Below are 24,798 nucleotides of genomic sequence, written 5' to 3'. Positions count from 1 at the left end.
CAGCAATGACAATTGCAACAAAAAATGCCAGGCATTGTGATAGGTGCCTGTGGTCCCGGCTACTCAAGAGGCTGAGGCAAGAGAATTGCTTAAGCCTAAGAGTTGGAGGTTGCTGTGAGCTGTGACATCAAAGCATCTACCGAGGGCAATAAAGTGAGACTCTGTCTCAAAAAAAAAAAAGGTGACATGACTTCTCAGTGGACCCCGCTTGTAAGCAACAAACTCTGATTATGGAGCCACTAATGTTCCACAGCATTCTGGCCTCATTGATTAGTAATAAATTTCTTAAGTACTTTGTAACTCATTTAGTTTCTTTATTTGTAAAAGGTGGGGCAGCATTCTCTGTGCCTGAGGTTTTGTAGGAGAGCAATAAAGATGGTAGAATGCTTTGCAAGTGTAAAAGGTCATGGAGGCTGTAGTACCATGAAGCATAAATCACAGGCTCGAATCACGTTCTGACTAAATGAGTTACTCTGAAAGCTTTGAAAGGAACATCCTGATTAGTTTTGCCTCACTCTTATACACGCTCGATTAAATGTCTTGGTAAGTTGGTTAAAGGGGGATATGGCTCTCTTTCCTGTATCAAATTAGGTTTTAAAGCCTATTTGTGACCTATTTGTGAGTGTGAATGGTCTATGGAAGGAACACAAATGACCTCAAGGTTTCACAAAAGGTGATTTCCGTATCAGTTTAATGTCTACTCAGGAAAATTCTCTGCTCAGCTTGAATACCCTAAGAATGGAGTATTTGATATTGAGAGGTGGGGGAAAAAGGCATCTTAGAATGTTAGAATTCAAAACGCAAACTAGCAAGTATGGGTCTGTGGAAGGTTGTTGGTGAGAGGTGCCCAGAGTTTAAACCCAGCTCTGCAACCAATGTGCTGGGACCTTGGGCAAAATTCCTAAACTTCTCTGATCCCTGTGTCCCTCTTCTGTAAGATCAGGATAGAAAGTTCCTCTGGGGTGGATATGACAAATGATGGAAATGCACCCAGTAACATTCTATTCACATACGTAGCAATAACTTACAAAAGTTCTTTTCAAGGTCACACCATTTTGGAAGAGACCCAGAGCGTATGTAAGTTAGATTTTTTTTTAAATCATCATGCTATCTCTAATTTGTATCTCTCCAAACTATACATCTGAATTCCTATCATTTCAATTTCATTCCATTTTTTTTAAAAAGTCAATTATAGAAAATTAAATACCAGATAAACTGAAGAAAATAGAAGCTAAATCTATAATACTTAATTCTACCTGTAGAATACTTAGTACAGCACCTGTAATATAGTCACTAAAGTATTTTAGAAAAGTATAGACCTTCGTCTCTTACGAATTCTGTTCTCTATCAGAACATGCAACTTCTGCAACAAGCCCACCTGACATTATGCAGAATAAAACCTCAACTAACATAACTTGGTCCTTCTTCCTTGATGTAAACATAAAAGGCAACTTTTCAATTTTTAAAAGCTTTCATTTTAAAATAGTTATAAATTCCTGGGAAGGTATAGACATAGCCTGGGGAGGCCCCGGGCATCCTTCATAGTTTTAATATTTAACCCATACTCTTACCCCATTCTAACGTCTGCTTTATCTGGATCAGCATTATTTTGTATCTTACAACTGTTCCGGGTAGAGACTGTCTCTGTTAATTCAGATTTGCACAATGCATTATGTGCTAATGATGCAGAATGTCTAGAAATAATGACATACCTGCTTGTTTTTCCCTCCATTTTAGCAATCTATGTAATTTCTGTGAATCATATATTTTAAAAGCTATTTTTAGGAACTAATTTCTGATCATTATGTGCTTATGAGCTATTATAAAAAAACATCAGGGAGAAATGTAGTTATTTTTCTAACTTTACTTTCAGTGCTGAAGTTTAAGATTACTTTGTACTCTCTGTGCAGAATGAGTATAACTTGCCCCAAACCTTCCTCAGGGCCCCAGCCCTCTGCTCCCCATTTGGTTGCGGCCTCCCTTCCTCCAGAAAAGTGACTTTCTCTCTTGCATACCACTGTTTACTCAATTACTGAGGAAAAGTGTCACCAACAGTGGGGCAGGCGCCTAGATACAAGTCATTCATTTATTCAACAAATGATGCTGATGTGAAAACCCTATGTCAAAACCTGTTCTATGCATTACATAATAACTGGCAACAAGTCAGAGTCTGTCCCAGCCCCCCATGGACTTCCACAGTTCACCAGGGAAGACAGCGAAGTTCAAAGCTGCAGGCAGGGAAGAAGACAGGTGTTGTGGAAGCTCCTGTTTAGCAGGTGGATCTAACAGAGTCTGGGACTTGGGGGTGGCTTCCTAGAGGAAGAAATGCCAGGGAGGGGATGTCTGGCCATGTTGGAAAATCATTCTAGGGTTTATTCTATGGCAGCAGATGAAGAGACCCAAATTCTTTGCGTCTACTTCTCTGTATTTTTTTTCAGAAAAGTAGTTTTCACATTTTGCAAATAAAAACACATTGCTTTCGGGCAGTTAGCCCCATGATGTCATTTTCTTTAACCCTTTGTTTAAAACATCACTGTTCCATCCAGAGGATGGAAAAACCTATGTAATATCTTCAAAATCCAGGATGACATGTAATGTCTCGAAGCTAAACTCCATAACTTGGCACCCCGGCACAGGCAGCATATGCAGAGTATGCTGAGCTTCCCACAGCTTCGACCTGCTGTATCAGGCACACTCGCCTCTCTGTTCAGACACATACCGACACTGCAGGAGACGGAGCACAGGCCTGCTTCACTGTCCTCAGAGGGCTACAAGCCCCACTGTGCCTGATCCGTGGGTCATATCTGCGATCTGATATCAGTATTTTGACTCACCAATGTCTCATAAAAACACCTAATTGCTGGCAAATCCACACACAGAGACACATATAAAAGTCGCCTCTTATTAATTAGTGCTCATTTGCTTTGGTCCAATTTTCATTTTCTGGCCCAGTTTCCTTTCCTTGTTTAATGTGATGGGCATTGTTCAGTTGACTTAAAATTATAGTTTTATAGTAACAGACTGAAAATAAATACTTTGTTATGATTCAGTTGTTTTCAGTAGGTTTTTGTGTGTGTGTGTGCGCGCGCCTACCTAACTACAATCTTGTTTTGCTGAAGTTAAATTTTTATTTTCTCTTTTGAAACCTTTCAAAACTGTTACTTGATTCCTCCAACAGAAGGTGCTGTGTACAACATAAAGGTACATATTTCACTTTCCAGCACTCAGCTGCTACAATAACTTGACACTTTACAATGACTATATTTGCCTCATGGCTGGTGAATTAAAAACGAGTTACAGTGAAACGAACCAAAGTGGCAATTTCTTTCTTTTTTTTTTTTTTTGCAGTTTGGCGGGGCTGAACCCACCACCCTCAGTATATGGGTCTGGCTCCCTACTCACTGAGCCACAGGCACTGCCCCAAAGTGGCAATTTCTAATTGAGAAATCTGTTTTTAAGATATCACTGATGCACAGATACTAAATTTAGAAAAAGCATTTTCTGGTACACAAGTATCAATTTCCCTTTACGATAAAATAAATTGTATAATTATTCAATCTAAAATGTGTTACCTTAACCTCACCTACTGTCATCTGAGAGGTAAAGCAATGAGAACATATGAGAAAATATTCTCTGGCATTATAAAATTGGGGAACATCAGCAACATTTTATTTTAGTGTGCGGTGACTGGGGTTTTAAAGCCAGAGCACAATTCATATTTCTTCAGTGCCTTCTTATAATACCAAGCTAGCAACTATTTTGATTTTAAAACCTAAGAGATACGTAAAACAAGGTCTACACACTATCTAGAAGAAATATAATGTAAGCCACATATATAATTTTAAATTTTCACATATTTAATTTTCTTATATTTTTCTTTTTTCACACTAAAAATTAAAAAGGAACAGGTGGAATTATTTTTTTTTTTAAAGATGGGGGCCAAGTTGCCCAGGCTGCTCTGGAACTCCTGGGTCAAGCCAGCCTGCCGAGTAGCTGAGATTACAAGCACGTACTACACGACCACATCTGGCTCTGATTTCAACAATGTTTTATTTGGACCAATAGATCGAAAAAATTACCCTCTTAATGTGTAACCAATGTAAAAATTATTAACGACATATAGAGTTGGAGGGGGTTCTAATCCTCACATGTCTGTATGTTTATACAGAGAAATGGGGTTTACATTTGCAGCAAATTTCCATTTGTCCTCGGCCCATTTCCCGTGCTCACTCTGCAGCCCCAAGGAGCTAATGGCTACCTTATTGCGAGCGCAGGACTAAAATGTATCTCAAGCGCTTTGATTTGTAAGTTAAAAACTTCTAAGGAGGAAGGATTTTTCTACTAGTAAATGGCCCCCAGGCCCAATGTAACCACAAACTACAAAACACCCTTTGGAGTTTGACTTTGGGAACACAATTTTAAACATGTTCAATTCGACTTTGTGAGTTTAATTAAAGTTTTCATTTAAAGTTATAATGTGGATTGAATTTGGTGCACTAGAAAGACTATTTTGGGGGGAGGGGATATGAATGTTTGTTTTCTGTTTTCAGTGTTTTTTTCTTTCCTGAGAAAAGACAAAATGGCAAGGGTTAGAACAAGATCTGTGTCTGCTGCCAAAGAGAAAAGTTGCTCCTGCCACAGGATACCTTAGTGGTAAAGGCAGGTTCTTCACACCTGGACTGACTGTCCTCCATGTCCTTCCAGCTTCTATCTTCAATAGGGCTTTGCCTGCACACCTACTTCATTAGCAAAACCATTGATGCTTTAGAAAGAATGCTTAATCCCTCCCTTAATTTTACAGCTACAGTTTCTCCTGAATATACACCACATCCTTTGAGTCATACAAGAACTGAGAGGGTGCTTTGATTAGTAATGGAAATTTAAATACTAGCTGACATTTGTGTGACACTGCTTTTCCACACAAAGCACTTTCGTAGACATCAAGAACACACACAGGCAAAGGACTACTGTGGAGAGGCAACTGGGCATGTAGTCAGAAATCTAGGTTTGGGAAGCCTGGATCTATCTACTTACCAGCTCCCGACTGGGTAGTGGTGTGGGCTGTGTGCCACCCTCATCAACCATGACCAGGGTTTCCACTAGCCTGTATGTTGTCTTTGTGTAATTTGGAAAAGCGTGCCCACTTGGAGTGGACACAGCCCTACAGGTACACTAGATAGTAGCTTTGAGGAAATTAGAAAGAAGAGCCCCTCTAACTCCCAGGCCAGTGTCAGGACAAAAGGCCTGGCAAGTGGAAGAGGAAGGATTCCAGACCACACTTGCCTTCCTTGCTTACACAGCAGCTGTGACTGTGACGAAGCACTACGGCCCCCATGTATCAGACACTGTGCTAGGAACTTTACGTATATTTGCTCATCTATTTTCCCTTAGTTCCCTATGAGGCATCCTCACTTGACAGATTTAAACTTAGGTTTAGAGAGGTTAAGAGCATGATTAGGGTCACATGACCCATAAGTGGTAAAGCCAGGATGGGGATTCTGGTCTACGTGACTTCTACAGATCACAGTCCTATCTACATTATACTGGGCAACTCCTCCTCCTCCTCCTTGAATCTGTCTTTCTCTGGAGTTACAATCAAAATTAGATCTGATAGAAAGGCTCCGTGTATTTTAAAACACTATAGAACCATAACCTGATCCTTATAGTTATATTGTTTAATTAAAAATCAGTAATCAAAATATTTGGTAAAATTATTTTTAAGTACTTGCGTTGTAAATTTTCAGAGCATAGATGCAGTGAACTTTTCTAACAAAAGGAAAAAGAAAAAGAAAGATTTTCAGAGAATAGTGTACAAGAGGACTAGTTATAAAAGTAGCAGATACGTTGGTTGTAAAGCAGTGCATACAATTCATTTATGGAGAAGGGAGTTTAAAAAAGGAGAAACCAGCATTTTCAAGGGTCACTTGCCACAGATAACAGATAAAGCTTAATTATTATAAATTAATAGGCTAAATAAAATAATGGTAGAATGATGTATTGCTCTTATATTTTAGGAGTTCTTGAGTGATCTGGTCAGTGGTTTATTTCAGGAACTATTTTTATTTTGTTAATTATTCAGGAGCAAAAAAGGGCAGGGAACAGAGAGGTATGGATAAAAAGCACATAAAACACTTAAAATCTCCTGAACTGTGCTTATGCTTCCCTACTTAGGAGAGCTTCCCCTGGTTAGATCTTCAAGGAAAAAGATAGTCTTTTTGAAAAGACAGATTGATATTTATTTTTGCCTGTTCTGGAGGAGGAAATGTTCTGATACAAAGGAAGTGTCTTTGTAGAGTGGAGAAGAGTGGTGGGAAGTGGGGCTTGAGCTCCGTGACGAAATCTAATTGAACTTCAGTTATAAAATTTGTGTGGTGGTTCCTTTATTATTATTTTTATATTGAATACATGGAGAAAATCACTGTGCCTTGAAAACTCAGCCCTCGTTTTCATTCTAGTGGCACCCAGCACTTGATTCTTCAAAACTGGAACCATTTACATTTCCTTTTAACTGTCTGAAATGGAACCAAAGTGTACCTGGTCTTATAAAATGTAGCAAAGAAACTTTGTCTACTATTTCCAAGGTAAGACATAGAATTCAGGAGGAGGGATTATATTACTGTTTAAGAAGCCTGACAGATGTCTTCAGTATGGCGGCATTTGGGGCGTCATTACATTGAGCAAAGATGTAATTAATTTTTATTTAAAAACTGGCATATTACAAACATAATGAAGATAAGTCAGCATGAAATCAAGGAAGTCCACTTGATAAATAAACCTTAATTAAAAAAAAAAAACTCCACTTCTGCCTTACAGGACTATACTATAATGTCCTATACTCAAAAATGAAAGCAAATGTATTATTAGAATATTCAGTGTTCCTGCTGGCACTGCACTGTCCTGTGAGGAAGCTATTGGCTACGCAGGGCTGTTAGAAATACATTTAAATTAAACATAATTAAAATCACCTTCCTCAAGTATACCAATCACATTTCAAGTGCCCCAAAGCCACAACTGACTAGCACTTACTGTATTGGAGAGCACAGATAGGGAACATTTCCATTATCATAAAGTTCTATCATGCAGCACTGTCTTAAAATAGTTGATATTTTCTCAACTTTCTCAGAACTTTTCCTTTGTAAAGTAAATGCTCATCTTTAATTTTTTCCTCCTGGATATTAACTTTAATGAAGAATGGAGTAGAGGAAATAGACTAATGAGACCTTTCTTCCAGACAGCTGTGTAGTATATCGAGGTTATCTTTCTACTCGCTCTCAGGACTTAGTGAGTATGGCAACCAGCACCGTGCGTGGCATTGGTGATTCAAAGACAATGACATGTACCTTGTTCTCAAGAAACTTACAGTATCAAGGCGACTATCCATTAAAGAAAAACCTCGTGTAGTAGAAGCTATATTTTAAAAAGAGTTCACTTTAGCATTTAAGAAATAATAGATATCTGAAAACATTTTATGCTTTATTTTCCTTAAAACAACAACAAAAAATCATCATGAGAAATCTATTTTTTCACTCTTTCCATTTTTTATTCTGAAACATTATTTTAGCATTTTCACAAATGCTAATTCAATTATTTCTCTTAGGATATATATACTTTAAAACTTTTGATTGTTGCATTTCTTCTAATATTTTTCATCTTGTCTTATGGAATATTTTCATTAAACTGCGGTAGCTTAATTAAATCATTTTTCTTTACTCTAGGGACCTTATCATCTAAGTTGCAAGACATTGGTTATCTTACCTCCAAACCATGCTGGGAACACACTAACAAGTTCTTCCTCTCTGCATATCATCCTATACTCAAATTGAACGGCCCCAAGGCTGCTTCTATCTCATGAAGGATATGTTACAATTAATTACGTAACTGTTTGTTTTACATTGGTTTTATTTCACATGGGCTGAGATTTCAAGAAACACCCCAGTCTTCACAGTAACATATTTACTAAACATTGGCAACTGTGGCCTCTTAATTTTGTTTTTTAATAAAAGAAATTATAAATAAAAAAAAAAACTTTTGATTGTGGAGTTTTTAATTAAATTTCCTTATAAGAGAATGACTATTATTTCATGCTCTAAAGAAGGCAATAAAAATTAGAAATCGTAATTACCTTTGAGTGTTTCTATCTATCAGAAATCATTTGAAGTTATAGATGGGATGTAATGTAAAAATCAGTCTATGTATATACTTTTTAAATAATGTATACTCACCAGATGTATAATTCATTTGAAAGGCCTATTCTTTTGGACTTAATCTAGGCCAAATCTAATCTGAACCAAAATAGAAGTTCGTAGAAACTTCTTCTGTCGGCTTATTTTCTACATAACAGGATGTACACTTCTAAGTAAGTGGGATGTAGTTAAAAGTCTTTAAAAACAGGCAGAGCTAGATTTTAACCCCAGCCCTGCTGTTCATCAGGGTAACCTTATGTAAGTTAAGTGACTTTTCTGAACTTCAGAACCCTTATCAGGAAAGCAGGGTTAAAACCACCTACTTTGCAGAGTTATGCTTTCTTTTATATTTTTCATATATAAAGTCAGTGCCTTGGGAATGCCAGACATTCAGCAATTATTAGTTTTCTTCTACCTTGCCATAAACGTATGACATTCGTTGTTGGTGGTGGTGATTATGTCGTATATCAAACCTTTGGCAGGGCAGATTTTTCTGAAGAGTGACTCTAACAGTAGTTAACAATTGATATTTGTCAAGGGCTTACTATGTCACAGGGATTTTATTTCATACATGCTCCACATAATTATTTTATTTATTCTCACCAATAACCCTTTGAAGTAAGGAAAGTAATCTTGATTTTTACAGAAGAAATGGGCTCATAGGGGTCAAGAAACATGCCCAAAATTATTCCTCAAATATCTCCAACTTCGTCTGGCTCCTGTGTCCACATACTATGACACAGACAGACTATGCTGGATGCATTCCAAAAGCTGGTGAATTAATGGTTAAGGAATGAGTTTCATGTCCAGTGAATTGTATCTCCAATAAAGTTTTATTTAAAACTGCTGAATTTGTAGTGACTAGGAACTGAGCTGAAAGGAAAGATTAGTTCTGATATTTTTCTCTACATAAATCAGATTTTATGGTGAGCTTGGTCTCTCTTTTTTCCCCCCCTACACTTTTTAAGGAAAACTCCACATTCAAAACTTCCTACCCAAACCAGGCTCTTCCCAATGTTTACTAAGAAAAACTGCTATGGTTCTAATGGTCTGATGTTGTGTACAAGAGAATGACGGGCTCAGTTATATACCAGTCTGGGTTTATCAAAGAATAAGACCTGGAACACCACAGACTCCAATAATTACCCAGAAACTTACTTTTTAAAAAACTAATTGTGGCCCAAGAGATATTAAAAATTCACGAACGATTTTGAAATAATTTGGTAGAAAAGTGAATGAGCTGAAAGAATCTGAAAACAATTCCAGAAGTAAAATGTGAGTGCACTTTCTTCAAAATGTTCCGCATGCTTCGCGTACTTCCCGTTGTTATTTCACCCTCTCCTCACCCATTTTTGACTTAGAAAATTTTCTTGGGTTTCAGAAAGGTTGATAGATTTCATTAAAGACTAAAAGAAGTTATCAGAATATTTGTATATTTATACTGTAGGGGGAAAAGTTTGTTAGATTCAATGGAATGTCATGCCTGAGGATACAGAAAATAGTAATAAAGCTAAAAACCTGGGCCCCTGATTAACATTCCAATGTGTGGAATTCAGTTTCACTTAATTCATTATTCCTTCAGTTTCTGCCTGCAGACAATTACAGAATCAAGGAACCAGCCTTACCTTCATCCATGCCATTAAGTAATTCGGCTAAATCTTCGTTTTTACTGTCAAATTGATGCTCCTTCCACGTTTCACCATTTTCACTTCGAAGAACAATGAGTTCTCTCTCTTTTCCTCTCATGGACCCAAAGTGAGGGATTTCCACTATGACAGGGCTGGAAAAAAAATCCACATTATTTTGGTATCAAATTAAATACATTTATAGTACTGTACTTACAATGTTTCATCAATCGTATTCATTTGAAAATTAGAGGTGCCACTAAGGTTGGGGATGATTTCAAAGCTGCAGAATCATTTGCTAATTAAATAATCATATATCAGAAGCCTGAGAACATGCCATCATTCATTCATTCACAAACAATTCTTGAAGGTCTACCATATGTTAGGTGTGGGTTTAACAGGGGGGAAAATTCAGTATAGAAATAGGAATTTTGAATCAAAGAATTAAAAGTTATTAAAATAGACCATAAGAAAGTTGGTCTGTTTTTTAAACACAGTAGGTTTATTATATAAAATGCTAATGATTTAAAAGGACACAGTCATTTCTTTACAAAAAAAATTTTGTCAATTTCCTAATTTGAAAGATCACTGCTATATTTGTTTCCCTTAGCAAGAAAATAATCAGTATCACAATTCACTCCTCCAACTGTCAGTCTCTATCACTTCCATGCCCTGCACAGTTAAGAGTTTCCGTGATTTTCCATTTGTGAAATGGTAGTGGGCAGCTTCGTTTCCTGGCTCTAATATAACCTGCACAGAAATATTTAAACTTTCTGAAAAAGCACTTATTTGTTTGAACTTGTCATGTAATGACAGATTAATTTTTGACAGTGTCCTTTTGCAAAAGGAATGTAAAAGAATGGCTGCAAATTGAAGCTAGCCAGTTAAGCCACAGGAAATAATTTTGTTAAATTTTAAGATAGGATAATACTAAAAAAGATGGATGGAAATAAGCAGACCACAATCACACACAGTTTATGTAGTTGGATTGTGCAGCTTTATTTTATGACATTTAAGCAGACAGTATCATTATTCTCCTACAGAGGTTGTATGTAACCTCACCTCTTAATGTATGTGTTTATCTACGTGTGATAACAGAAGACATAGGCTTCAATAAGAGCATAAAAAGGAATAGCAGTAGTAATGGTCAAATAACAAAAACACGAATATTCGGTTTAATACGAAAACATTCACTTTAAAGGGGGATGATAAATATAATTTTACTTTTGGCCAAATCATTATAATTAATTCAAATTAAAGATATTAAAATAATGTTTATAATGCCTTTATCCTTTAATAGAAAAAAAAATCAAGTATTCCTAACAATAATTTCAGGAATTATTAAGATATTTACCATAGATTTCTAATCATACTTTATAACTGAACATAAAATTTTATTTACTTCTTTTTGGAAAACAAGAATACAATCTTTGCAGGTTAATGTGTCCGATACTGTCTCTGTAAATATTTAAGGAATGTGGCTTTGTGTAGGACATTCAATGAGGCTGGAGAGAAGGTATGAACGAGGGTCTCTGACCAAGGTGAAGGCCAAGCATAACTTTTCATGACAGGTTTCTTCATGCAGACTGCCAAGGCAAATACACCAATCCAACAGACAAGCGAACAGACAACAAATACCAATGCGTTTCAGCTTAAGCAAAACAAAACAAAACAAAACAATTTAATAACTTCAATAGAAAATTCTATCTGCTGCCTATTAAATTTTCTTTAAACATCTTGCTCGTATATCCAACACTTTTTAAAATCTGTTTAGTTATTGAGGACTTTTACTTCTCAAAGTCTGTAAAGATTACTTAGTACTCGTAAGTACTGTTTTTAAGATCTAATTACACACACACACACTCACGCACGCATGCGCACACACGTATACATACATGTCATTTACAGCAAATGTCGATTCAAAGCTTGAAAATACCCACTCTTACACGGGATTAAAAGTAAAGACCGTCAGTCTGTCTTTAAAAGTATCATATTCAGAAGAAACATTTCAAATTAAAGAAAGGTTTACAAAAGCACAAAGTTATGAAAGCAGAATGCTTGCAGTGAATTCCGCATGCTTGAGAAGCACAAGGTAGGTTGCGGTGCTACATTGAGTCAAGCCACTATGATTTATTTTTTTCTTTCAGTGACACACATCAACTGAAAGCATTAAAAAAAAAAAAAACTTAAAAAGTAAAAGTAAACTTAAGACAAGAATCAGACCATGGGTGTGACAGAAAAAAATCGAAAATGGAAAAAAAAATTGTAGACATTCTGTATCTTTTCTATAAAGGTCCTACCCAATAAATTTTGTTCCTTGAGGCCCAAGCTGCAGGATTCGGCTAACCAAGCTCTCACCCTCATTTACAGGGGGAGGATTGGTAGGAAGATGCAGTTTACTGAATAACATCCATGCAGCAGGAAGAGAAACAAGAAGGGGAAATTGTGAACAAACTGTCCGTCACGACAGAGCCTGCCTGATTTGCACCCAAGTGCCACCTCAGAAAATGAATTAAATTTATTTTTTCTTTTTCATAAAGTGTCTTCTCACAGTGGATCATTGCTCTAAAATTTTTCTTTCAAAAGACATATCCCCAAAGTAGCCACTTAGTCAATGTAGTGATATAATTCCAGCATCTGTATTTTTTCCTAAGGATGGTGCCTTGACTTCTACGGGGACCACTGGGGTTCCGTGCACTTGCTGAGCAGAGAACATGCTTCTCAGTTAGTAAAGCCTTGACCAGCAAACAGAGTTAAGGAAGTATCAGCTTATAGCTTTTCGCAGAATCACAAGCTTTGTGACCTTCGGCACTACACAAAAATGATACTCAATCAGATCCAACTAAGCAGGTTAAGAGTTAATTCCTTGAGTTAACAAGGATAAAGAAAATCAAAGATGTGGTATGAGGGCCAAGAATAAAATTGACAAAGCAACTTACCCTAAAAACTGTGCCCCTGCAGGACCCATTTCTACCAGCCTACTGGCTAATCCCTCTCCTTCCACCATGGGGGGTGGGTTGGCCAGTTTATGTCTCTTTACCAAACGGCAGGTGATTCGGGTGGGGGCTGTACACTTGCGTGGAGGAATAATGATTCTCATCCCATGGTGACGGCTTCCTCTCATGGAGCCACCTCTTGCATCCACCATAAAGCTAACCAGAAACCTAGAAGGAGAAATCAGAGGCTGAGTCAAGGAGAGATATAAAGCATCTTCACAGCCAGTTTTGAAAATAAATGTTGAAGTTTAAAGCGACAGATAATGTAGCTATTATTTCTTTTCTTTAAAGATAAACTAGAAGTAAATACAGTGGAGTCACATCAAACGTGCATTGACTTTGGGCACTTCGCAAAAAACTGAGACACAACTTATTTTTTTGAAACATAGTCCCCTAACAGAAGCCAACCACTTTATCAGATGGTCAAATTGTAGGAACAGTGAGCATGTCAAAACTGGAATAAAAACTCGATATTAAAAGGTCTCTTAGCATTAAAATGAAAAACGATGTGGGGTTTTTGTGGGTGATTTAAGATATATTCAAGGGTCATTTTCACTCTAATTGGTTTTGCCATATGCCGCCCGTGGAATCTTTCTCCCCCACAAGTAAGATGAAACTCCACAGTATGCTTAACACGTACAACTCATAAAATGAATGTATATTTAATCATACCCACACTAATTTTTACTACGATGCAGGATATAAGAATAAAAGCAGAGGATGACTAGATTTGCTAAGGCAATTTTGATGGAAAGGGATTATGTCTTTTCTATAGAGATATGGGCTTACAAGTTGTTTGAAAAAAATCTACATTTGAATATTTTATACAGCATTACAAAAAATGGAACTTAGACTTTTTAGAAAATATCTCTATATAATTCTGTTATTGTCTTTTATATTAAAGCTAATATAAAAGAATACGGAATAATTGAATAATAATGAAAAAAACCTGTCTGCATATAGATATGGAAATATAAAGAAATTGACTGTGTCACATCTGGGTAGGAACGTAGTGAGATCCTTGCCGTCTGAGTATTCTCACCATCATCACTCGGGTAAACGTAAATCCACGAGCCCAGTGAAAAGGAAGAGTTAAGGTCAGATGGAGAAACACAAACATATCCTTGCATTCTAATTTACAGATTTGAAAATATCCCTAGAACAGCACCCAATGTTGACAGTTAGAAAATTGTTTGCATTTTTAAAGGGATTTTTGGAAGAAAAAAAATAAGCCCATCCATCAAAATTCTTTACTATTTATTCACTTTAAAAACAATGCTAACATCCTGAAATAAATGTTACGACCTTGCATGGCTTTCCTAGCTGGGGACTCTTTTCTGAAGAGTGATGGACATTTCGAGGAAGCAAATTGGCCTGCAAGCCCCAGAGAGAAAGGCAATAGGATGGGCCTATTTTTCAGCTGAGATTTCTAGAACCAGCTCTTTTTATCAATAAGGTGGTCTCATCTTCACACCTTTTTACTCCTTTTAGATTTAACCATTTTACACTGGATTAATGTATGCTTTGGTAATATGGGTAATATTTGGTAAGAGGGGAAAAGACTATCTCAAAAACAGAAAGTAAAACCACTCCTCCCTAGTCAAAGAAAAAGATACTTGTTCACTCGTACAAGCGCCCACATGAATTGTTCACAATGCTAAATGCTACGAGGCTCCCTTGAAATTGCTCTGGGCTGCTTGCATTTTCTGAGACACCTACATATTCAATAGCTACTTTTATTCAGTAACAAGGGCAATATGGCAATACTCTAAGACAAAATCCAATCTTTCCCTGAATTTAGTAGTTAAAATCAACTTAGCATTGGGAAGTCACAGTAACAGAATGGATTAAAAATGATACAAGACAAACTCTGGGTTTGAAGATTCGGTTGTGTTAGTATAAATAAACACTGGAGTGTTCCCAGGGAAATGTTTGAGCTGAGTCTCAACAACAGAGATAGTAATTCCGATTAGGTCTGTCTTGTTCACTGCTTGACCTGCAGAGCTGAGCACAGTTCCAGCACAAAATAGGCACATGATGAATGTTTATCAAAGAAATCAATGAACACAGCTATTTTGCTGTGTGTGCTTAGAACCTGCGTAGGGGAGCCTTAGTTACTGACACCAATAAACAGGGGACTATACCTGGGTAGTCTGAAGGGAACATAGTTATCAATATTAAAATATCCCAGCTATAGGAATATGAGAGCGAAATGGAAAAAATGTTATAGCTAAGATGATTTTAACAGCAAGCTGGAAGAGCCTCTTGGTCTGTGTTCTATACAGCACACGGTGTGGGGCTGGTGCTCGCCAACCGCTGTTAATTGTTCTAGGCAGGCTTTCGGCTTCATAAGGCCAACAGACAGAGGAGAGAAAAACTATTAGACAGGATATACGTCCTAGTATTCAATATCATTATAAGATAAAGTGATTTGTTTTCTAAACTCATTCCTTACATATCCTTCCCCCCCCCCAAATCATGCAACATAAATTATAGAAACAAATTAAAAGGTGGCGTATAATATTTGCATCTTACTAACATTTAAACTACAGCATGAGTTCTACAAATGAACCTAAAACTAAGAACGTGAATATTTCTAGATTTAGGAACAGCAGGATGACAAATACTGATACACTACAGACACTGACACAATCTAACTGTAGGGAAAATTCACATGGATCAAAAATACAAAAAGGATGGTTCACATAAAGGACACAGTTGTCACCTTGAATCATACTGAGGAAGTGGAGAAGAATAGCTGCAAAATAATTTAGAAAGCAAATGGGAAAAATTAATGTAAGGTAATTAGAAGTGAGCAACAGAAAATGTCAATGACAGGCAAAGCAGAAATAAAAACCATCAGAAAATGAGACCAAGGCATTTGTTTGGCATCGGGCATTTGTGAGACAACCTGGAAAAATATTTGCCCTGAGTACACTGCTACTCAGACCTGGCAAGTGGGAAGTGTTTCCAAGTGTACACTGGGGCTATGTTACCCTTTTCACCTGCATTCATCAAGTATTGCCACGTGTACACTGGGGCTATGTAATCCTTTTTACGTGGCATTCGTGAAGTATTGCCAAGTGTACACCAGGCTGTGTTATCCTTTTCATGTAAGTCCACACTAGCTGCCAAACTTGTGTCTTCCTGCACATGCCTACTGTCTTCAATAAGTTCGAGGGGAAAAGGAGAAATTATCACTTATAATGCAAATATTCTATTGTCTCTTATGTGTGGGAAAGTCCATTTCTGATTTCGTCACCTATGTTTCCTCTACTTATTAGTTTACTAAATTAAACCCTAGTACTTGTCTTTCATTTACACAAAGCGATGGTTCTAGGTCTTTGTAACCTGGTGGCAGTCTACCAAGCTTGATCCGAAAAACTATTCAACATGTCTGTCTCCTAAACCTATCCCTGAATGTTTTATGTTTTCCTTCTCTAGTTTATTTTTTTTGCTTTTGCAATTTTAGACCTATATACATCTAATATACATCACAGAAATATTTTAAGCAGTTTAAAAATGGATATTATAATAATTCAAGGTTTTTCTAGTTGAATTAAAAAAATGCTATGTTAATGACTCGATGCCTCCCATACAGAGTACAGTTTATAAAGCACTTTCACATACATTACTGCCATCTGAGTGACACTGCTTTGCTTTGTTTCTCAGAGTTCTGACATTACAAGGCCAAAACTGTTTATAGTGATAAATGCCTAAAGCATTCTTCGGTATCTCAGGCTTTTATCTGTAAAACAGGGGTAGTGAGTAGAGTAATACCAACTCACAGGGTTATTTCAACGTTCGAATAGATACTAAATGAGACAACACACGTAAAACATTTAGTGCAATGCCAGATACATGACAAGAAGGTAAACGTCAGCTATTGCGATTTTATTAGAAGCAGCAGAAAATACTTCATATAAAATATAGGACATTTCCTAAATGTTAATTATTGTTAACTTACCTAATTCCAAATTAGTCTGCCTTTGTCCTTGAGCTCATAGCTTAAATGCCAATTTCAAAGGCAAAAATCGCTTGATATACTCATCATGTTAATGAATTACTGTTTTTCTATTTATATAGACGTCAATTATCCAAAAGTTCAAACACATACAGGTAAAGACTATCTAAAAATATCCGTAAACCCCCTAGCCCAGCGAGGCAGGCCAGGATGCTGTTCAAGGGAGTTTTCACCACAGTACTTCTGGCACATACACATTTGCACTTTCACTGTTTAATGTGAATTTATTTTCTCTTTAAATTCATTTCCTGTTTTCCAATTAAAATTTAATACACATTAATTGTGATTTTATTTCAGAAATGTAGAAGGTACTGTCGATCTGAAATCCAAGTTTACCTTTTCTCTTTAAAGGAAAATAGTCTGTCAAATCAAAGGCCTGTATCATATGAGGGAAAAATGAGAATACCAGAGCTGACTTATTTGAAAACTAAAAATGTGAGAGATGCTGTTCTATCATAAACAACGAAGCACAAAATCAGTGAGGCAAATTAGCAGAGATACCTACATATTCAATGTTTTATTGAAAGGAAAAATCAGAGACACAGAAAATACATATGAGTAATAAAGCAAAATGAAGAAAAATGACCATGTTTAAAAATTTTTTCAAACAAACTTTCCTAAAAAGGAAATTTTAGAAAAGGAAAATTGAAGACTTAGATAATCAGAGTTGCCAGGGAAGTTTGCCATGCCAATAATTTAATTCTTCTCTAACGCCATACTTTTATCAGTACAAATACACAGGTTTGCTTAGGAAAAAACATTTACTAATGACTTATGACGAGTATATATTTCTTTTCTTTTTTGGTAGAGACACGGCCTCCCTATCTTGCCCAGGCTGGTCTTGAACTCCTGGCCTAGAGCAATCCTTCTGCCTCAGCCTTCCAAAGGGCTGGGATTATAGGCATGAGCTACTACACCCAGTCTATATTTCATATGTGAATACAGCCATATATGTGAAGCTTGTCAACAGGAATTTATAATTATAAATAAAAAATGATATTAATTTAATAAGATAAAGAAAAGTGACATTTAGGTTACTTACCCAGAATGAACAGGGCTTGAGACAAGGTTGACATTGTCTAAGGTGTCTGCAGCCCAGCTGTAATGTCTGAGAGAATCTGAATCAAATTCCCTTGTGAATGTTAGATGCTGAAAAATAAAAAATACATTACATCAACAACCCACACAAGACTGGTTTTTCTGCATGTATTAAAATAAAATGTGCGTGCGTGTGTGTGCGCGTGTGTGTGTGTGTGTGTATTTATTTGTGTGTATGTGGGGAGAGGCAGAGTCTCGCTCTGTTGCGTCAGGCTAGAGTGCCATGGCATTAGCCTAGCTCACAGCAACCACAAATTCCTGGGTTCAAGCGATCCTTCTGCCTCAGCCTCCCAAGCAGTTGGGACTATAGGTACCTGCCACAACACCCAGCTAATTTTTCTAGTAGACACGCGGGTCTTATTTTTGCTCAGGCTAGTCTTGTACACCTGAGCTCAAGGGGTCCTCCCTCCTTGGTCTCCCAGAGGGCTAGGATTACAGGCATGAGCCACTGCACCTGGCCAAATATATCTGTATTCCTCTGTGAGTCCAGATAGACTAACATTTAAAATAATTTTAAAATTATCTTTCATGGGTATATGTTAAAATTTCAGTATAAGAATATTTAAAAAAATAGACTCTATTGATATAGTGTATGATTGCCATCTTTTAAGAAAGCACCCAAGGTAACTGGCATGGCCAGGAAATATCACAGAACTAATTTCAATAACTGTAGGCATTTCAAGGCATCTCCAAAGAGTTGTAAAATTTTCCCCCATTTTTTCCATTTTCATTTTCCTCAAAATAAAATTCTTGATGACTTCTGATTTCAAGTGCTTCTGCCAAATAAACGACATCAAATACAGAAATTGCATCTGAATGCAGCATTAGGCAGCTGAGCCATGGAGAACTACAAGAACGATAGGCACACATAGTTTTTTCAAGGTTCACTTTATTGAGCCGCACAGATGTTTTTCTTCTTTTACAAATTGAAGATCTGTGGCAACCTTGTGTCAAGCAAGTCTTTTGGTACCATTTTCCAATACTTTGTGTCTCTGTTATCATGTTCTGGTAATATTTCAAACTTTTTCATTATTATTACATCTGTTATGGTGATCTGTGATCTTTGATGTTACTCTGGAGATTGTTTTGAGCCACCATTAACCGTGCCCATAAAAAGACAGCAAACTGAATCCACAAATGTTATGTGTGTCCTTACTGCTCCATCACTGACAGTTCCTCCATCTCGCTCCCTATGTAAGGGCTCCCTGTTCCCCAAGACACAGCTATGTTGAAATTAGGCCAGTTAATAACCCTACAATGGCCTGTAAACTGTTCAAATGAAAGGAAGAGCTGGGGTCTCTCATATTAAATCAAAAGCTAGAAATGATTACATTTGGTGAGGAAGGTAGGCTGAAAGCCAAGGCAGGCCGAAAGCTAGATCTCGGGCACCAGGTAGCAAAGTGGAGAATTCAAACGAAAAGTTTTTGAAGGCAAGTGAGTGGTCTGAAAAAAGATCAAACTAGCTGTAACAAAGCCTAATGCAGAATAAAGCCTTAACTCTCTTCAATTCAGTGAAGGCCCAAAGAGAGGCAAGGAAACAGCAGAAGAAAAGTTGGAACTGAGCAGAGTTTGATTCATTAGCTTTAAGGAAAGAAGCCATTTCTATGCCATAAAGTACAAGGTGAAGCCCCAAGTGCTGCTGTAGAAGCTACAGCAAGTTAACTAGAAGATCTAGCGAAGATAATTGATGAAGGCAGCTATACCAAACAGTAGAGTTTCAATGTACGTGAAATAGCCTACACTGTATTGGGAAAAGATACAATTAGGACTTTGTTTTCTTTTCTGTTTTTAAGAGACAATATCTTGTTATGTTGCTCAGGCTGGCCTCAAGTGATCCTCCTGCCTCAGCCTCTTGAGTAATTGGGAATTACTGCACCAGCCTCTTCATCTAGGACTTTCATCTCTAGAGAGGAGAAGTCAGTGACTGGCTTCAAAGGTTCAAAGCATAGGCTGACTCTTGTTAGAGGCTAATACAACTCATGACCTTAATGCTCATTTACCATCCCCCGAATTTTGCTGAATCTGCTGTATGCTCTGGTAAATAGAAAAGCAAAGTCTGGATGATAACACATTTATTTACAGTATGGCTTACTGGATATTTTAAGCCCACTACTGAGAATTCAGAAGGAAGATTCCTTTTAAACTATTACTGCTTATTGACTATATACCTGGTCATCCAAGAGCTCTGATGGAGATATACTAGGAGATTAATGTTGTTTTCATGCCTGGTAATGCATTAACTATTCTGTAGCCCACAGATCAAGAAGTTAAGTTCAACTTTCAAATCTTATCATTTGAGAAAAAACATTTCATAAGGCTGTAGTTGCCAAAGCTAGTGATTCCTCTGATGGATCATGGCAAAGTTAATTGAAAACCTTTTGGGAAAGACTCACCATTCTAGATGACAGTAAGAATATTTGAGATTTATGGAAGGCGGTCAAAATATAAACATTAACAGGAGTTTGGACCAAGTTAATTCCAAACCTCAAGGATGACTATGAGGGTTCAAGACCTCAGTGGAGGATGTCACTGCAGATGTGGTAGAGATAGCAGGAGATTGAGAGGTGAAGCCTGAAGATGCGAATGGCTGCAATCTCCTCATCAAACTTGAAAGGATGAAGAGTTGGCTCTTACGGATAAACATAGAAAGTGGATTCTCGAGATAGAAACCTACTCCTGGTGAAGATGCTGTGAACATTGTTGAAATGACAATGAAGGTTTTGGAACACTGCACAAACTTAGTTGATAAACCAGTGGGAGGGTTTGAAAAGATTCACTTGAATTTTGAAAGAACATCCACTGTGGCTAACAGGCTATCAAATAACATCACGTGTTATAGAAAAACATTTCATGAAAAAAAGTCAACCGATGTGGCAAACTTCACTGCTATATAGAGAAATTGCCATAACCACCCCATCCATTAGTAACCACCACCCTGATGTGTCATAGCTGTCCAACATTAAGGTAAGAACCTCCATCAGCAAAATGATTACAACTCACTGAAGGGTCAGATGATTGTTAGCATTTTTTAGCAATGAAGTAGTTTTTAATTAAGGTATGTACATTTTTTATACATAATACTGTTGTATGCTTAATAGACTATGACATAGAGTAAATATAACTTTTAAATGCAATGGCAAATGAAAAATTTATGACTTGCTTCATTGCAATATTCTCTTGCAATATTCAGTGGTCTAGAACCAAAGCTGCAGTATATCAGAGGCAAGCCTGTACACTTTGGAGGGGTGGATATTTTGAAGAGCTGAGTTAAGGCATTTGTCAGGTACCAGTGCAGACAGAATTTGGGCTTTTTACCTACAGAGGTCACTGATGGTGAATAGAAAAATCAAGAGAGTTAGGATAAAGATTCAGATGGCCTCAAGCATGCTATAGTTTTTCACCAAGAACATTTGCTGAATTTGGGGGCTGTGCAGAACAGGAAGCCAAAAACCTAACCAGAAATGCCTCTAGAAAAGCATAATGGAGCCTTGCGGCAATTTAATGAGAAAACGATTTAGGGGTTTAGAACTTATCAGAGAAAGAGGACTCACTGATCACGCCAGGATTTAAATAAGGATGCTGGAAGAGCCAGGGAGAAATCAGAGGTAGAATTAGCTTTACCAGGGCTGCAAACTAGCTTTATTTCAGCAAAATCTTGATTGGATCAAAAAGACCATCTGCTACTCTATTTGTCTACCAGAGGGAGGGTGAACATTCTTTGGAGGAATATGTCACCATCAGGTGTGTCTACAGTTTTTTATACACCATATCCAGCATACAATGAAAAACGACCAAGCAACCAAGCATGGCCACAGTAGATGAACAAAAATACAGCAAAACAAAACAAACGAAACCAGACAGACACCATAAGTAGACTCCCAAGTCATCTAGATTTTGAGGTATGCTAATAAGAACTTTACAGTAACCATGATTAATGTTTTAGAAAAAAATAGAGAAGATTGAGAAAATAAACTAAAAGGTACAGCATTCAATAACACCCTAGCATATACATAAAAAGGAATCAAATAGGCACTTCTTCACTTTTAAATACAATGTTAGTTCTTCACTTAGACACAACAGGAAACGTGGTTAATAAATTGAAACCATCAGTAGAAAAATATACAAAATGAAGTTAAAAAAAAAGCACTGAAAATACAGAAAACAACAGTAGATATAGAACTCGGTGAGAGATTTTAACAAAGGTGTAATTAGACCCTCAGATGCCAAGAGAAGACAATAGGCATAGCTATGTTTGAAAAGATAATGGCTAAGAATGTTCCAAACCTGATGAAAGACATCATCCCACAGACCAAAAATAAATCTCAATTTTTGTCCTACCAAAGATCTGCTTCCTACTGAAACCTTAGTAAAATGACAGCTGAGTATTTAAAAGTACACACAAAGAGAATAAGAGAAAAGATGTGAGCAGAGAAACAGAAGGGTTTGTTGAAATTCTTTTTAAAAAGTGATCCAACCTCCATAATCCCTTCGCTGATTTATTAGTTGCTAGATAATGACCCCCCAGATCCCCACAACAAAAACGCTGGCAGAAGGCTAGAGGCACTGACACTAGAGAGATGACCAGGAGGCCAGAAGCAAGATACAGAAAACGAGGATTATACACCGAGTGTTCAGATCCACCTCTTCTTCCTTTCCTGGCCTCCTGGACACAGCAATCAGGGATACAGGGAGTCAGGGTCAGAACCTTCAGCAGAAAACGCGAAGACTCTGAGGATTCTGACCCGCCCACTGGAATTTCCCAGTGAGAGGCCCCAGGATTGTTACTTCAGTGGGAACCAGGCATAACACCAAGCAGGAGCTTCCAATGAGCTACTAAATCAGCAGATAGCCAAGAGCCAGTAGATGGCTAAGAAAAGGATCTATTATGAAAAGAAAGCAAGCAGGCAAACAGAAAAAAAGTATATTGGAGGAAATAGAGGCTTTTCAGGGAGAAAATTTAAAATGTTTCATTAATATGCAGAGAAAGATGAGACAATTTTATAATAGCTTAAAAGGAATGAAACATTTAGAGGAAAAAGAACTCTTAGAAAGTAACAAGTATAATAGCATTAAGATGTAAACACACACTTGAAATTAAGGCAAAGCAGAATATAGGTGAGAAAACATAAGAAAGCAAAGGATCAGGGCTAGAGGTTCAACTCCTCCTTTCCCCTCCCCAAAAAAGTCATTTTAGAAAGAAAAAAAAGTAAAAAAGAGGAGAAGAAATTTAAGAAACTCAAGATCTGTGTTCCCAGAGTAAACAATCTCTGAGTAGCCTGATGAATATAGACCCCACTGTGGCACATCATGAATTTCAGAACTTGGAGACTAAGACAGATCCTATAAACAGAGAGAGAAAAAATGGCCACACACAGCAGACTTCCATCCGATTTTTAACAGCAAAAACTGCAGTTAAATGCAAAGGAGCAATTCCTCCAACGTTCTGACAGGAAATGATTTTCAACTCAGAATTCTATAACCAGCTAGACCAAAAAACGAGTGTGAAAATAGAAAGATACTTTTAGATATATAAAACCTTAAATATATATATTTCTCATGCACTTTCTAAGGAAACTATTGGAAGATGTGCTCTCCACCAGAGTGAAAGACTCACTCAACCAAGAAAAAGGAAGGCCTGGAATTCAACACAAGAGAAAATAAAGGGAATTTTCATGGTGATGATGGAAAATCCAAGAGGGAGCTGTGCAGTAAACCTACAAAAAACATGACAAGTGAAAAAGCTCTAAGATGGAGGAGTTAAGTTGATGAGACAGAACACTTGATGGGTGTGAACGTACAAGATTTGCAGAACTGAGGGAGACTGTGGGGGATGGACTAGTGATAGGTACAGAGGGTGCTTAGCAAATGAAAAACTTCAAGGGATAAAAGATAGTGTGCTGAAAAGGAAAAGTAATCATAATATAAGCCAGACCTGTGAATAGCACTTACATAGGCATAACAACATAATCACCAAATACTGATACAACCCCAGTAAAATACAACTGCTTTGGGAAATGGGAGGGGAGGAAGTACGTGTGGGAGGGGAGGTATGAAAAAATTAAAAACTTCATCTTCCATTTGGGAAGGACAATAAATAATTCCAGAAATAGAGAAAAACAACAAGCAGCAGCATCCACATAGTATTGGGAGACATAAAAGTACATAATAAAGGTCATCAAAAAGTATTCCAAGCAGTTGTCTCTGGAGAGGAGAAACTGGGGATTGGGAAGGGAATTCTGTCTTTCCCTGACAAGTGAGCCTTGTAGAATGACATGACTTTTTATTTATTTGAGTAACTCTTAAATGATTTTATAATGAAATCTAACTTCAAAAACTTAAATTTATACAGATTTTAAAAATAGCCCTCATATCAAACCGAAAAAATAATTTGCAGAGCACTTATATGCAAATCGCTACCTTAGGTCTCAGGAAAATATGAAAATGAATGAGGAACAGCTGGGTCTGCATGTACTGGGAGAAGACACAGACAGTAGATGAGGTGCAATTAAACATCTAATCAGAGCCCAGAGAACTAAGACCCTAACTCCAAAAGAGCGATAAACCGCTTCAGAAAGCTCCCAAATTCTCCCTGGGTGAACCAAAGGTAAGGTGTGGGTTTGAGTCTCCCTTGGCTTACCCATTACTTACACTGACTTCTGGAGACCCCAACCAACCAACCAACCAGCCGACCAACCAAGCAACCTTCAGAGTAGGGCAAACTATCTCATACAAAGTGCCGCTGCTGCTTGAGTTTTTTTGGCAGAATTTGGGTAAGAGGCAGATCACAATTCCTACGTTTGTGGCCCTGCAGTTATTGTTCACGAAGTTCCCTTTTTTAAAAAAGTTCTGATAAGTAAATAATATCATTCCTC

The 24,798-nt window shown here is 37.2% G+C and overlaps 1 protein-coding gene across 8 annotated transcripts in view; it reads right to left on the bottom strand.

The window, feature by feature from the left end:
- ANK3 (ankyrin 3) overlaps positions 1-24,798 on the bottom strand; it is a 327,889-nt gene that overhangs the window by 62,494 nt on the left and 240,597 nt on the right. For all 8 annotated transcript variants that reach the window (XM_003783638.3, XM_023509551.1, XM_023509546.1 and 5 more), the window contains 3 exons: positions 17,871-17,977; positions 12,748-12,972; positions 9,809-9,963 (listed from right to left, as the gene is read on the bottom strand). In XM_003783638.3, the coding sequence (XP_003783686.1) occupies positions 9,809-9,963; positions 12,748-12,972; positions 17,871-17,977 (487 nt within the window). The remainder of the gene's footprint in view (positions 1-9,808; positions 9,964-12,747; positions 12,973-17,870; positions 17,978-24,798) is intronic.

Source organism: Otolemur garnettii, unplaced genomic scaffold (assembly GCF_000181295.1).
Source record: "Otolemur garnettii isolate 467f Iridium unplaced genomic scaffold, OtoGar3 scaffold00008, whole genome shotgun sequence".
NCBI lineage: Eukaryota > Metazoa > Chordata > Mammalia > Primates > Galagidae > Otolemur > Otolemur garnettii.
The sequence above is the reverse complement of the archived record's forward strand: the minus strand, read 5'-3'. Positions and strand labels throughout refer to the sequence as shown.